The sequence below is a fragment of the Pomacea canaliculata genome, linkage group LG9 (genome assembly GCF_003073045.1).
Source record: "Pomacea canaliculata isolate SZHN2017 linkage group LG9, ASM307304v1, whole genome shotgun sequence".
Taxonomy (NCBI): Eukaryota; Metazoa; Mollusca; class Gastropoda; order Architaenioglossa; family Ampullariidae; genus Pomacea; species Pomacea canaliculata.
In genome coordinates, this window is record NC_037598.1 from 16523822 (window position 1) to 16537407 (window position 13586).

At 39.0% G+C, this 13586-nt stretch overlaps 1 protein-coding gene across 1 annotated transcript in view; it reads left to right on the forward strand.

The window, feature by feature from the left end:
- LOC112572203 (reelin-like) overlaps nt 1-13422 on the forward strand; it is a 38366-nt gene extending 24944 nt beyond the window's left edge. The window contains 22 exon segments of the mRNA XM_025251774.1: nt 19-271; nt 433-574; nt 967-1074; nt 1611-1779; nt 1942-2082; nt 2397-2574; nt 2957-3150; nt 4123-4330; nt 4420-4754; nt 4975-5043; nt 5045-5168; nt 5395-5570; nt 6651-6757; nt 6915-7153; nt 8256-8429; nt 9110-9235; nt 9238-9353; nt 9803-9954; nt 10178-10394; nt 10722-10836; nt 11724-11902; nt 12898-13422. Of these exon segments, the coding sequence (XP_025107559.1) occupies nt 19-271; nt 433-574; nt 967-1074; nt 1611-1779; nt 1942-2082; nt 2397-2574; nt 2957-3150; nt 4123-4330; nt 4420-4754; nt 4975-5043; nt 5045-5168; nt 5395-5570; nt 6651-6757; nt 6915-7153; nt 8256-8429; nt 9110-9235; nt 9238-9353; nt 9803-9954; nt 10178-10394; nt 10722-10836; nt 11724-11902; nt 12898-12934 (3559 nt within the window). The 3' untranslated portion in view covers nt 12935-13422.
- The last annotated feature ends 164 nt before the right edge of the window (nt 13423-13586 follow it).

Sequence of the window (13586 nt, forward strand, 5' to 3'; positions counted from 1 at the left end):
GCTTAATATGTACAACAGCATGGTGCAGTTCTTTGTGAGGTTGGGATGTGGACCTGTGGTGGGAACATCTGCTCCACTGTTCTTACAGTATTCTGTTAATGGTGGAGTAAACTGGATCACAATTGAGCAATTTGACTTCAATGGAGACACCAACGTGGCTAAATATATTGCTGTTCACATGCCACCTCATGCACGTACCAATGCAACACAGGTGCGTTGGTGGCAGCCCTCACGCAGTGGCACGCACACAGAAAACTGGGCTGTTGACCAGGTAAGAAAAATACAAGATGATACCAGGTGTTACAGAGAAATTTGGATAAAATTCCTACAAATTGATGTGAATGATTAATTGTTTGACATATTTAACAGAAATATTGATGTTGGTACTTATTTCTTTAAACAGGATAATTTAACAGTTTGTGTATGCCACAGATCTACATTGGAGGAGATGTTTATGGGGAAGAGATGCTGCAGGATGAGCCAGAAGCCCCTCGTGACTCCTCCTGGCTCATGTATCCTGGTGCCGCTGTGGATTTAGTGTGTGACTCCTCTGTACAGGCACTACAGTTTGCTGGTAAGAATACAGTCAGCTTCTGTTTGCTGGTGTCAAACAGTACATGCTAGTAGGTATAGAGGTAACACAGTACACTTGTGAAAATGTAAATTTATAATAAGCATTCGATTAACAAATTGATATCTTTCTATTCTCTCACATATAGGTTAAATAGATAAATGACTGTGACCGGACTGGAACTAAGTGATGGCTCATGAAGTGATTTATTCTGTAGATAATTACTTTTTATTTGGAAAGTTGACGCTAATGTATAGGAAGTGAAATATATTTGTGGATGCTTTATACAGAGGACAGATAATAAATATTTGTAGATAGTTAATACTAATGTATCAATACTGTCAGGAACATAAAGATTATAACACTACTGATGCTTAAAAAAAAGTAATTTTTAGGTGATGAGCAGATGCGATATGCAATCTCTGCTGATGTCAGTGTTGGTACCAGCACCATTTTGCAGTTTGATCTGTCCATGGGGTGTGAAACATCGGATCTGTGTTACAGTAAGCATTGATACTTGTGGCTGATTTTATGATGCTAAACAGCTGTATGTTCTTTAATAAAAAAAAAAAAAAACGAAACAGAAATCACAATGAATGCCTACTGTATTGTGTATTGTTTAGGATAGACCTAGAATTATCCAAAGATCTGCTACAATTGTGGGTATCCTGTACTCCTAACCCTTAAATACTGAGGAATGATTGTAGTAACAAATCCTTTGATCAGTATCAATAGAGCTAAATGTTCATCAAGAAAATAAGATTATGGCTGTAAGTGGGGACTGATTTATGTTTCAACTGTTCACTTTCCAGTAAATGCTTTGGTTGACACAATGGTTAGCGCCTGTCTCTAATACAGTGAAGGCTGGCTGTCCTGGGTTCAGCTCTCGTCTCGGGCACGCATTTCTTTCTCTGCATGTGGTATCTGTTTACAGGGCTGGCTGCCTTGCCGTGATATAACCTTAGTTGCTGGCTCGGTGTAAAACACCAAATGTGAAGAAACATATTAAGTATCTTCAAGTGTTTTGTGTTACGTGCAGAAATAGAGCTGCAGTTCTCACTAGACATGGGGCAGACCTGGAGTTTGTTGATACCTGCTTGCCTCCCTTCAGATCTGCATTGTACCGCCTACTACAGTGACAGCATTTATGCATCAGATTTGCATTCAGGATGGAACAGAATTACTGTGCTCTTGCCAGAGAGTGCTAAGTAAGTCTATAGCACAGTGTTGCAGAATGAACAGAACAGATAGCATTCACAGTTTCACATCTGTCAAAGTCTGCTACATTACAATGATGGCATTAAGTTGTAGAGTCAGAGTTTTGTCACTTACAGCTTGATGGTCAATAACAAACTATCTGTGCTGTTCAGGTCTAAAGCTACGCGTTTTCGATGGCTGCAGGCAGAAGGATTTTTCAAGAAGGAATTGTGGGCTCTTGCACATCTATACATTGGTCACAGTTGCCCTGGATTGTGCAGTGGCCATGGTCGTTGTCGACAGGAAGCATGTGTGTAAGTGTCGTCTGCTCATCCACAATTCGCTTTTCATTTTCTAAAGCCATCATGTTAGGAAAACTACAGAAAAGAAAGGAAGAACCTGTGGTTATAAGTGAAATAACTTTTCATCCTAACACAATGCCATACACATTATAAGATTGTGCAAGGAGGGTTTATTTCCTTCTAGTACATTACAAGGGTGATAGCTGTCATGACATGTTCTTTATGGATGTGTCTCTTGTTATGCTTGATGTTGCATACAGATTCACAATCTGTTAATGGCTTTTAAAAAGTCACTCTATAATACTGCATGATCATATTTGTTATAGCTGTGATGAGGGCTGGCATGGAGAGGACTGTAGCCAGAGATGGAAATCGCTACCTAATCTGCTTACAGAGGACTTCACTGATGGTTACTCAAAAGAAAATTGGATAAAGATTGTTGGCGCAGACATTAGAAAACCTTGTCGTAGCCTTTCTTCAGGCAGTGCACTTCATTTTACAGGAGTGAGTAGACTTTCAGGCAACTTGCTTTGGGAATACATGTAGTCTTCTCAGTATTTCCAGTAACAACAGGCACAAACGTTTGCTGTAGTAGTAGTCTTCACAGTTGGTTAGGAAGGAAGTCATCCAACAAACCAGCGATCCTTGTAAAAGTTGGGCAAAAAAAACATGTCACAACATAAAATGAAACTTTATGATACAAAAATAAAAATGAAATGTACATGGTAGTTTAGACATGAGGAAAGTTAGTTAAAAGAGATAGAAAAAAAATAATTAATTGTATGGTCTCATCTCAGAATTTAAGGTAATTGAGAAGGATTGACAAACATAAGAAGTGATTAATTAAGAATGATCTTTATTATGGTGTTGACCTATGATCATGCAGGGCTGCACACGCATGATGGTCACACGTGACTTGAACCTCACTAACTCCATGCTGGTTCAGTTCTACTTCATGTTTGGCTGCAACACTGCGCCAACCCGTCGGGATCAGGGCGTCCTGCTAGACTACTCAGCTGATGGAGGCATCACCTGGGTGCCTATGGCTGAGCTCTTCTACAACCTGTACAAATCTCCCACGTGAGTGTTGTGTGCAAAGTGTATGCCAAGCAAGATCTTTTATTCAGTCATGTGCAGCATACACTTCAGTGCACTTCTGAATAATCAGACATGGATAAGTCTAATAAAGCTATGCTCAACTTGATAAAGCCTGAAGTAGTGTAAGTGGCTGTTATAGAGCTGGTACAGATCCTAGACAAGGTCACATGTAATACTATGGTGATTTTTTTTAATAACTGGTACAGTTCCCAGAAAAAAGCTCAAATAATATGAAACTGACTGTTGTGGCATTGGTACAACTTAAACTATGCAGGTGTTATAGAGCTCTATACAAAGTGTTGGCTGACATGAAATAATGCCTTTACCTTCCAATCATCTGAATGGTGTAGCAATGCCAATGTGTCTTCATTATAAATATAGCACAACCCTGGGTAAACATTAATTATTGGCATCAAGAACTGTTCTGCTATCTAGCTCCTGTAACCCCTTTCCTTCATTTTCTGCACTGGCTACCCATCTGTTCTAGAAACCAGAGATACAAATCTCAGATGTCAAAAGAATGAAAGTGAATGTAAAAAAAGGCCACATACCATGGCAACTATTTTTTTATATTATTCCTTTTCTGTCTTCGTGGTTGTCACTTTACAAAAATTATTTATCCTGCACTGGAGGTTGAAGATAGTTTGTGTGGGTCTCCATCAAAGGTCATAGACTTTGTGGGTCTGCATCAGATATTGTGGACTGTTTAGGTCTGCACTAGAGATTGTAGGCAGTTTGACTATATAGAGGTCTGCACTAGAGATTGTAAGTAGTTCACTTATTACATACAGCAGACATAGTCTGATGAAGAGCAAGGCAGATACTTAGGAGGATATGCCAAGAGCAATGTGTACCAGGAAGATAAGTAATTTTTTTTTCTAGCTAGGGCATAGGTGCCTAGAGCCTTCAGATCTGGCAGAGTTCATTATTGATGACAGGTGCCCATGCATACAGGTTCATCAGCATACAGCTGCCTCAGGGAGCCAAGAAAGACAGCACTCGCTTGCGCTGGTGGCAGCCACAGTATGGGGGAAGGCAGATGGCTGACTGGCTTGTAGACAGCATACGCATCAATGGGGAGGAAGTGAATCCAGCTGAACTTCAAGTCAACTTCACCTCAGCCTTTGACTACCGTGATGTCATTTCTGTGGACAATATGAAAGTAGGCATGGTTTCCATTTGATATTTCCTTTCTTAGACTTGATAACTTGTTATCCAAAACCTGTTATGAAATATCTTACTGTCTTACAGATAGAAGAATACTGTGGACAGAAGTCTGCCGCTGTCGGAAGAACAGATGGAGAAGTATCGCAGCTGGTGTTACGTAACGTCAACATAACTAGAGGCTATATGCTACAGTTCTTCATCAACATAGGCTGTGGCCAGGCTAGCAACATCTCTGTGCCACCAGTTGATCTGCACTACTCCACAGATCATGGTGTTTCCTGGCTGCCATTGTATCTTCCATGTGTGGAAGATGGTGGCACCTGCCTTTTACAGCCCCAAGCTTCAGCAGCCATGTATGCTCATCCCTGGCCTCACTGGGAGCGAATTATTGTTCCTTTGTATGGCTTGCCAACTTCTGAGTAAGTCTGTACCTGTCATTTCTGTCTTCATCATGGTTTACAAGTTATTTTTAGTCATTTCACATATTTTTTGTATCTAAAATATAAATCCTTTCTGCAGTGTTCATGTGTGTGAGTGAGTGGGGGATCTTGTGTCGCCATACACCTCATATGCAGATATTTATTTTTCTAAGAGTATGATTAATCTGTACTCATCTTTTGAACCTTTGCATTCTTTCAGTGCCACACGGTTTCGTTGGCAGCAACAGTCAGCAGGCGGTGCTGAACCTACACACTGGGCACTGAATGATGTATGTAGGGCCAGCATGTGACAACTTCTGTAGTGGGCATGGCACTTGTTACTACCCCCATTGTAACTGTGATGAAGGTTACACAGGCAGGGACTGCAGTCAGATTAGGAGGGAAGGAAACCCAGTGAGTGACTTGTTCTTGTTACTTGAGGTAGCTCTGCAGCTGTTTTCTTAAACATGTAGGGGTGTGGAGAAGTTAAATTTGTATGAGTGCTGAATTCGTGTTCTAAAAATGTTATGCTTTAAATAAAGTGATACTTTTTTAGTTATTATTACAAACACATAGTCTCATAGTCTCCAATCCTGTATTATATTTATCTTCCTACACATTTTCTCTGTTGTGAGTGCAGACACAACTTCGTGATACATTCAGCAGTCCTATTTTGAACACCAGCAGCTGGACTGCAGGACAGGGTGGTCTTATAACGCAGGCTTGTAGAACACTAGTGGATGGGACTGCATTAGTGTTTAATGGATCAGGGGTTCGCCAGGCAATCACTTCTGACCTTGATCTACGCAATGCCAGGTACTGACACAGAATGTCTTCATAAGAAAATGCATACTATACAGGTTAAAGTAATATAACCTCATGAGCTCTGCTTTATTAGCTCTGTTCTTTTGTCTGGTGTCAAGATTGTACATTAGTGTGATGTAGCATGGTGTAGCATGCAGAGTCTGTACAGGTCAGGAAAAACTTAAAAAGTTGGTATTGGTATTCTTTCTTTGACATTTCCGGAGACCATGTTTATCAGACTCCAATCCCCTTTCCCGATGAGGAAGATGGCTATCTATATTTTGAAAAATGGTCTCCAGTCCCCAGAAACGTTAGCAATCGAAGAGATTTATTGGTGTAATTATAATGTAATATCATCCAACATTTCTTAACAACCTATAGTCCCGTTTCTTGCAGCAATTTGGTTTTCGAATTTTGTATTAGTCGTATAATATAGTCGTACACCTTTTTGAACAGAGTAGAATATTTTAAGTGTTTTGTTTACATCATAATGCATACATTAATTTGTAATCTAGCTACCATATGAGAGAAATAAATAGGAGGTGCAAAATATATATAACATGGTGCAGTGTGGTGGCTACTTCTGTTACTCTGTTGCTTTTCTGCTTCCTCGGGTGCCTCTGGTTGACCTTGTTTTGAGGTGCTCAGTAGCTTTTCCGTGGCCATTAGAGACTGCTGAAGAGGTAGAAGAGAGGACAGTATGAGAACATGAAATTGTACAGTTTAAAATATGTAGAGAAACAGGTAAAGGCTACTACAGATTACAGACTAAATTGCCAATTGAAGAAGTTCAGCATCAGGAGGAACATTCTGCGTTGTGTTGGGGGAGTGGAGTGGGGTGTGCACACAAATGAGCAAGAAAGTGGCAGCCATTTCTAGACTTGTTGACTTGTTCCTAGTGCTACCTCATTTGGCAAACAAGTCTTACCTTATTTTGTCTGATTTATGTTGTGCACTGGAATGTACGATTTTTGATGCATAGCGGTACTTCTTTGAATATGTGAAACATCAGGAATTATAGATTAGTTTTTAAAAATGTTAAGCTATGAGTTGTTTTGTTCAGATGTGTGCAGCTGAAGTGTGTGTTGACAGGTTTGTGCTGTACACTGCACTGATTGGTGGAGACAGTGATGTGGGCGGATGTCACAAGCCTCTCTCACGCCATGATGATGTCTTCTTACAGTACTCAGTGGATGGAGGTTAACACCTTTTCCTGTTCTCATTAATAAGTCATTTGCTCTAGATTTGGTAAAACTATTACTTTTAAGTAGTTCATTTCTTAAATATATCTAATTTTTAAAATGTTCATTCCTGAAAGTAAAAGGACCATTAAATGAATGACAAATTTTTCAACAGGTTTGTGGTGGCACTTGCTGCATGTTCTGGATCACACTCACTATCTAACCCCTCGCACCGATTACATCCCACTGCCTCCAGAGGCTCTTACACCAAGCACACGCCTTCGCTGGTGGCAGGCTCCTGCCCATGACAACACAAAACGCACCCAGTGGGCCATAGACAATGTCCTTGTAGGTGGAACTGTGATTAACCCTAGCTCCTTCCACCAGTCTTTTGACCTGGATACCCCACAACAAGTAAGTGATTTAGAGTATTACACAGCATGCTGCAGGAATCCTTCTAAACTATTGCAATAATTTTACTAACAGTCACCCAATAAATTTATGTCATGAACAATATTCCCACTATGTGTAGTCTCAATAAAAGCATCCCATTAACTTCCAGCTAGTGTAGTCTGCTAGCACGATCAGTCCCACTAACATACATCACTTATCCCACCAACCTGGTCAAAATACAATTCCAGAAAAAAAACAATATTCCACTCATTTAAGACATTCTTTCTCTTACTTATATTTAACCTTTTGCCATTTCTCCCACACCTAAATCCTTCTGTTTGTGGCACCTCTTTACGGGACCACCTGCTTTACCATGATATAGCTTTTTGCTGGCTCAACATAAAGCACCATTTCCCCCACCAAAGCTATACATGTTTATGTCACTACATTATGACTGTGCTCACTCACAGGGAGGTTGCCACTGAATAAAGCTGAATGTTGATAATTTGCAAGAGTAATCTTGATACACAGCCCTGATATCACAAAGTAACTTAAAGTAACTTATGAGTGAAAATTATTCTGAGGACTTATACAATAGCCCTAGTGACTATTTTAACAGTGACTCATTTCAGTCTGCATGTAAAGCTAGCTCCAGATCAGAATATTTAACCAGTTTATGAGAACAGAATTACATGACTAGATCTAGACTATCTGTGGTAAAGATGAATCAAAATGTAGTGACTGGTACTTTATTTTTATTTACAGTCGTTACATTTTTTTTTTATAATTTTACTGTGCGGGGATCTTTTGTAACAAAAATGTTTTAACGTGCAATATTCTGTCACTCATTCACTATGCCAGCTTTCTATTTTACAAACTATAAAACTTGTCTGTGCTATTTTATAGCAGTTTGTTTGACTGCTGTAGATTTCACATCAGAATATCTTTGTGCAACAGCTCAACAGCCTTTAAGTTGGGTGAAGTGAAATTGTAGTGAAAAAGATTCTTATTATGCCCGCCAGTCCTACAGTTATTATCCCTTTTTGTGAATACTTCCTCCTGTATGTGCAGTTGTACTGTCCGATGTAAAATAAAAAAAAATCTGTTAATATTTGTCTGTTAGGACGATGCAGGTGACTGGGAGTTCCACCCACAAGGCCTGGTGGTGAGTGATGTGTGTAAGCGCACCAAGAATGCAATGACTTGGGCAGAGGAGAGTTCAGGGGAAGGAACTGGGCAACGCAGTTTTACAACAACGCAACTCATTGTTCAGGCTGGCTATATGCTGCAATTTAAGGTACTTAATAGCTCTTGCATGAATAACAAAAAATATGGAGATTTAATGTTTAGGAGTCTATGAAACAAATGCAACTGCAAAACTTTATCAAACTACTTAACTTATTCTAGGCATAATCCCTGAATTTGTGTTTGCCTCTTTAAAAACAGGTCAATTTCTACTCTTTTAAATGCAAAAAAAAAAATCATGCAAGAACTACACAAAATGAAAATCTGGACTTGAAATGTAGGATTCCTGAATCATCTGTTCCAGCAGAAAAAGCACTTCAAATATCACAGATGGCACACAAAGGAATATTAGCCCTGCCGAAAAGATGGCTACATCATGTAGAATATGATCTAGAACAAAACATTGAGCATGAGGTCATGCTTGTCCCACCATACTAAAAGTAGAAAAGAGGCACACAAAGTATGCTGTAGGAATGTGACAGTTTCATCCATAAATCATCTAATGAGGGACCAAAGAGAAGTAATTTGTAGTGGCAACATTTTTTTCTCTACTGAATTTTTAAAGTTGCACATGCTACACTCACTGTATTTACCAGGAAATATTTTTTGATGTTGTTGATAGTCATTAACTCATTTGTATGAAGAAACATGATTCAGTTGTGCAATTCAACTTGCCCAGAATGATTTAGTACATGATATTTAAACGCTTGGAAAACTTGTTTATATTCACAGCTGGTTGTAGGCTGTGGTCAGCACTACAACGCATGCCAACCTTTGGCTCCTGTTCGGCTTGAGTTGAACAAAAATCCAGCCACAGACCAGTGGCAGTTAGTGCGTGCACTGTGCCTACCGAGCAGCAATGAAAAGCAAGTTATCTGTCGTCCCAACATCACCATGATGCCAGTGTCTACACTGTGTCACATCATCCAATATGGAGCCGCATCACCATGGAGCTTACAGAAAACACATTTTCCAGGTAAAGTAAAATGTTTTTTGTCTCCATTTTACCTCCAGATTCTACTCACTGTAACTCAGTTAACTTGCTACTGCATGGGAAACTCCCTCTACCCACCCCACTCCACCTCACCCCCACCAGAAATGAGTAGATGAATGAGGGGAAGTAACATTGGTAGGAGACAGTTGAGCTCCGCCTTCCAAATGGTCTTGCATGAGACATGACAAAACATTTTAAAGTGGTTAAGACATGAAGAACCATTTCATGGCCCTAGACCAGATGAACCATTTCACTGGCCTGTAAGCACCCTTTACCTGCATTTATTTACCATACCACTCCTTGTTTTGTGAGGTGCATCTGTTTGGGGTTATCAGAAACTAAATTTCCCACACTTGAACGAAAAAGATAATAAGGTGTATAGTTAGGTTGTACATGTGTAGTGAAGACTACCATCTCTCTTCTGCCCTCAGTTCCACTCGCTTCCGCTGGCTACAGGATGGCCCTGGAGTGCTGACTGCCTGGGCCATTGATGACATCTATGTGGGAGAGAAATGTCCACACATGTGCAGTGGGCGTGGAGACTGTGTTCGAGGGGTCTGTCACTGTGATCAAGGTTACTTTGGTGAGAATAACATCATGTTCTGTCACTGCGATCAAGGCTTTAGTTGTTTTTTTTTTTTAAAATTTATTTAGGGGTCTTGTCACTAAATGTTGAAATCTTACAGGATAAAATCAGTGTGTGATTGTCTTATATGACATAAGCTATGAAGCCATTTTAAGTTTGTGTGTTTAAGAGGTAAAGCTTGAAACTATTTTATATTCTTTTATCTGTGGATTCTGTACAGGTCCAACCTGTCTCCCTCAACGTACACGCCTCTTAAAACAGATGTTTGAAAATTTTGAGGGTGGTATATTCTCTGCTCACTGGCAAACAGTGTCTGGAGGTAGTATTGGCTTTGGTTGTGGTGCATTGTTACCCTATGCTCATGGAAAAACTCTCTACTTCAATGGCTGTGGTGTGCGTCAGGCCATCACAGCAGAAATGGATACATCATATGCACTGTAAGTTACCAGACAGCTTTTTTAATAGGGTTGTCTTGGTTTGTAGTTTCAAGCACATTTGGTCAGATCAGCTGACCACTCTAGAGACAAATTATGTTCAGTGGAGTTTTTACTTTCATGATATACATTTGTAAAATACATTTGTTCAGTTTGTGGTATTTATAAAAGTCAAACCTACAGTTAGGACAGTTTTTTGAGTCTCATCCTCTATTGTGAGATCTGGGAAATGCTTATTTATAAATCTTTCTGCAATTTTGATGAAAAATTCATCAAATGATTCCTGCATGTATATACCACTACTGCTATTTGCTGACTATATTTTTGCAGCAAGGTAATCTTTGTACTGCAAATTGGCTGTCAGGCTCAAACACATGACTGCAATGTGCGGCTTGGGGAAGGACCAGACTATCGTGGTGTTCTGGTGCAGTTTAGTACTAACATGGTTAGTATCTAAGACAACAGTTTAGTACTAACCTGATCAGTGTCTAACAACAGTTGCGAAAGTAGTCTTTCTATTCCTATCACATTCATAGTACCCTGAATAAGCCAGAAAAAAGGTTTATCATTAAGCAGCTCCAAGTGCATGTAGTAAAGGATTTCCTTGAGAAGCCAACAGCAAAAAGTATACAAGGTGCTATTGACATAACAGATAATCTGAAAGTGAAACAGATTGTTAAGAATATTTTTAAAAGTTACTGTCAGTAAATACTCTTTTAGGATGTTTTAATGAAGCCATAACATGAGATCTACTTTGCTTAATTTTTTTCTTTCAAAAAATATTACTGAATATCTGAATAACAATAAAAACACGATTTTCACTCATTGAGAAATAACTTCTTTCAAATGAAATCTGTTTTGCAAGAATGAAGCATTTTTCCACGTTTTTGAAAGGCAATCTGGCCCATATAAACATTAAATACTGCTGGCTACATGCATATTAACATTGAGTGGCTGTACCTAAGCATCATTTTTGCATTGTCTTCAACTTAAAAAGACTTCTCATGTTACTGAAGACAAATGTACGTGCAATTTCTTTATTGAATAACAGCATGAAAAGTAAAATGTGTGGGTTTCCATTGTTTATGGTATAAAAATAATTTATACTTGGTTTAAACAGCTAAAGCCCTTAATTGCTAAAATGTGCTCATTGATAACAATCATTATTTTAACACTTAACAGTTTTTTAATGCTCATCTTTTCTAAGCATAGTCAATTTAAATAGCAGGATTGCAGGTGTGCAACTTAGGTACACATGCAATCACATAGGTATGCTCTTTTTCCAAAAGCAGACAAAACAGCCTGCTATATGAAGATTCATGATTGTTACAGGGTGCTGAGTGGCATTTACTAGCACGCCATGATCCAAAAGACTTCCTGAGACCTCAGCGGGTGGCCTATGACTTGCCACCAGAAGCCAAAGCAGTTGGTGTGCAATTACGCTGGTGGCAGCCAGTCCATGATGGAGCAGGCTTTGACCAATGGGCTATTGATCACATTGAAATCATATCGTGAGTAGCCTGTGTAGAGGGCATATTTTTCTTTCACTTCTTTTTTAAACTTACTTTATTCATTCAAAATTACCAATGAAGATTAAAAGTCATTAACCCTTGTTTTCTCGAAAAATTTATTTCTCTATACTTCTTGCTTCTTTAGGCCCAGTCTTCATGTGCTGTAAGAGGGTGATGCAATATATTGTAGCAACACAAAAACACTCAAACAAACAAACTCAAATCAGCTTACGCAAGCTGCAAACAGGGGTAGGAGCAAGGCTTTCTATGCTTGTAAATAAAGCTTACAAATCCTCTATATTTTTCTAATACAAAGCCAGTCTGAAAATAATATTTGACATTTGCCTCAGTTTACGGGACACTTCTGGATAACAAAATTCGTTTGCTATTTGTGAGGATGATTATAGTCATGATTTTACAGTGTAAGAAAGTTATTAGCAAGCATTAAAACAGCCTTGAGAATGTATTTTGTCAAGGTATTTTCTGTCTAGGAGTTTATTTAGCCAACAAGTAGCATGTCAAAACCGGTGAAAGTATCGTGGTTTCTCCTTAGGGTGTTAAGCTTTGGGTGTAGTTCATCATAAGTAAAAGAACAAGCGTTTAGATGACACTGCTGCAGCCTCTTGAATTATTCGATGTAGAGGGGATGCTAATAAGGTCCTGGGGGAGCGGTTTACATAGCCACCTTGCGTATGGACAAGGAGATGTGCCACTCCAGAAAGCTTTTACCACTCAACCATGAATCACACTTAAAAAACATGATCAGCAATAGTCATCCTTTCCAAAAGAAACTTTCAAACATCTTAGAGAAATTGAAACACATTTTTTGGTTTAGCTGCAAGCTAAATCAACCTGCTGTATGCCGATAGTGGTGCAGATGGACCACTCACAGAGTACAGGAAGAGAAAATTTGGCTTCTTTATAAAAATTCTTTGAACCATGAAAAACATATATTCCGTGAAAACTTTGTGTGAAATTGTTTTTGTTTTATGCAGGGGAGCAAGACAGAGCAGCAGACGTTTTTACGCCTAAACAACTACACTGGAGATACAAGTGAGGGCAAGAACAACATTGACGGCTGTCTCCCGCCAGACAAAAACTCTTTGTGTGCATGCGTGTGTGGTTTAACTAACAAAATTTGATCATGTTGACTAAAACTTTTTTCTGCTGTTGGTGAAGTAAACTTAAGGCATACATATTTTAAAGTCTAATAAATCTAGCTATCGGTGTTCTTGCTTCTGTTTTAGAAGATGCAACAGACACATCTTTAACCTGTGCACCTTACTGATGTTATAAATGTACTTGTTTCTTATGCTGCAAAAACTTGTAATTTTCACTGTCTAATGTAATAGATATGCATTTTATTTACGCATCACCTGTTTATTTCCAGCTGCAGGCTTAGCTGGAGACACAATTGTCAACTCCTAAAAAAAAAAAATTTATCTGTTTAAACATGTTCACAATAGAATACAAATACTTTGTATTTTGTTCTGGAATAAATATGACACTTGTCTGGGAAATGTGTGCATGGAACTGAGAAATTAGGGATGGTAGAGAGATGCCAGCAAGAGACTATCTCAGGGCTAATCAATGTTTGCTCTTACTTGTTTCCCTTGTAACAATTTCTGTCATTTTGCTACCATTTACTTTGTCAGTACTGCACAGTCCACTAAATGTCCTTCCA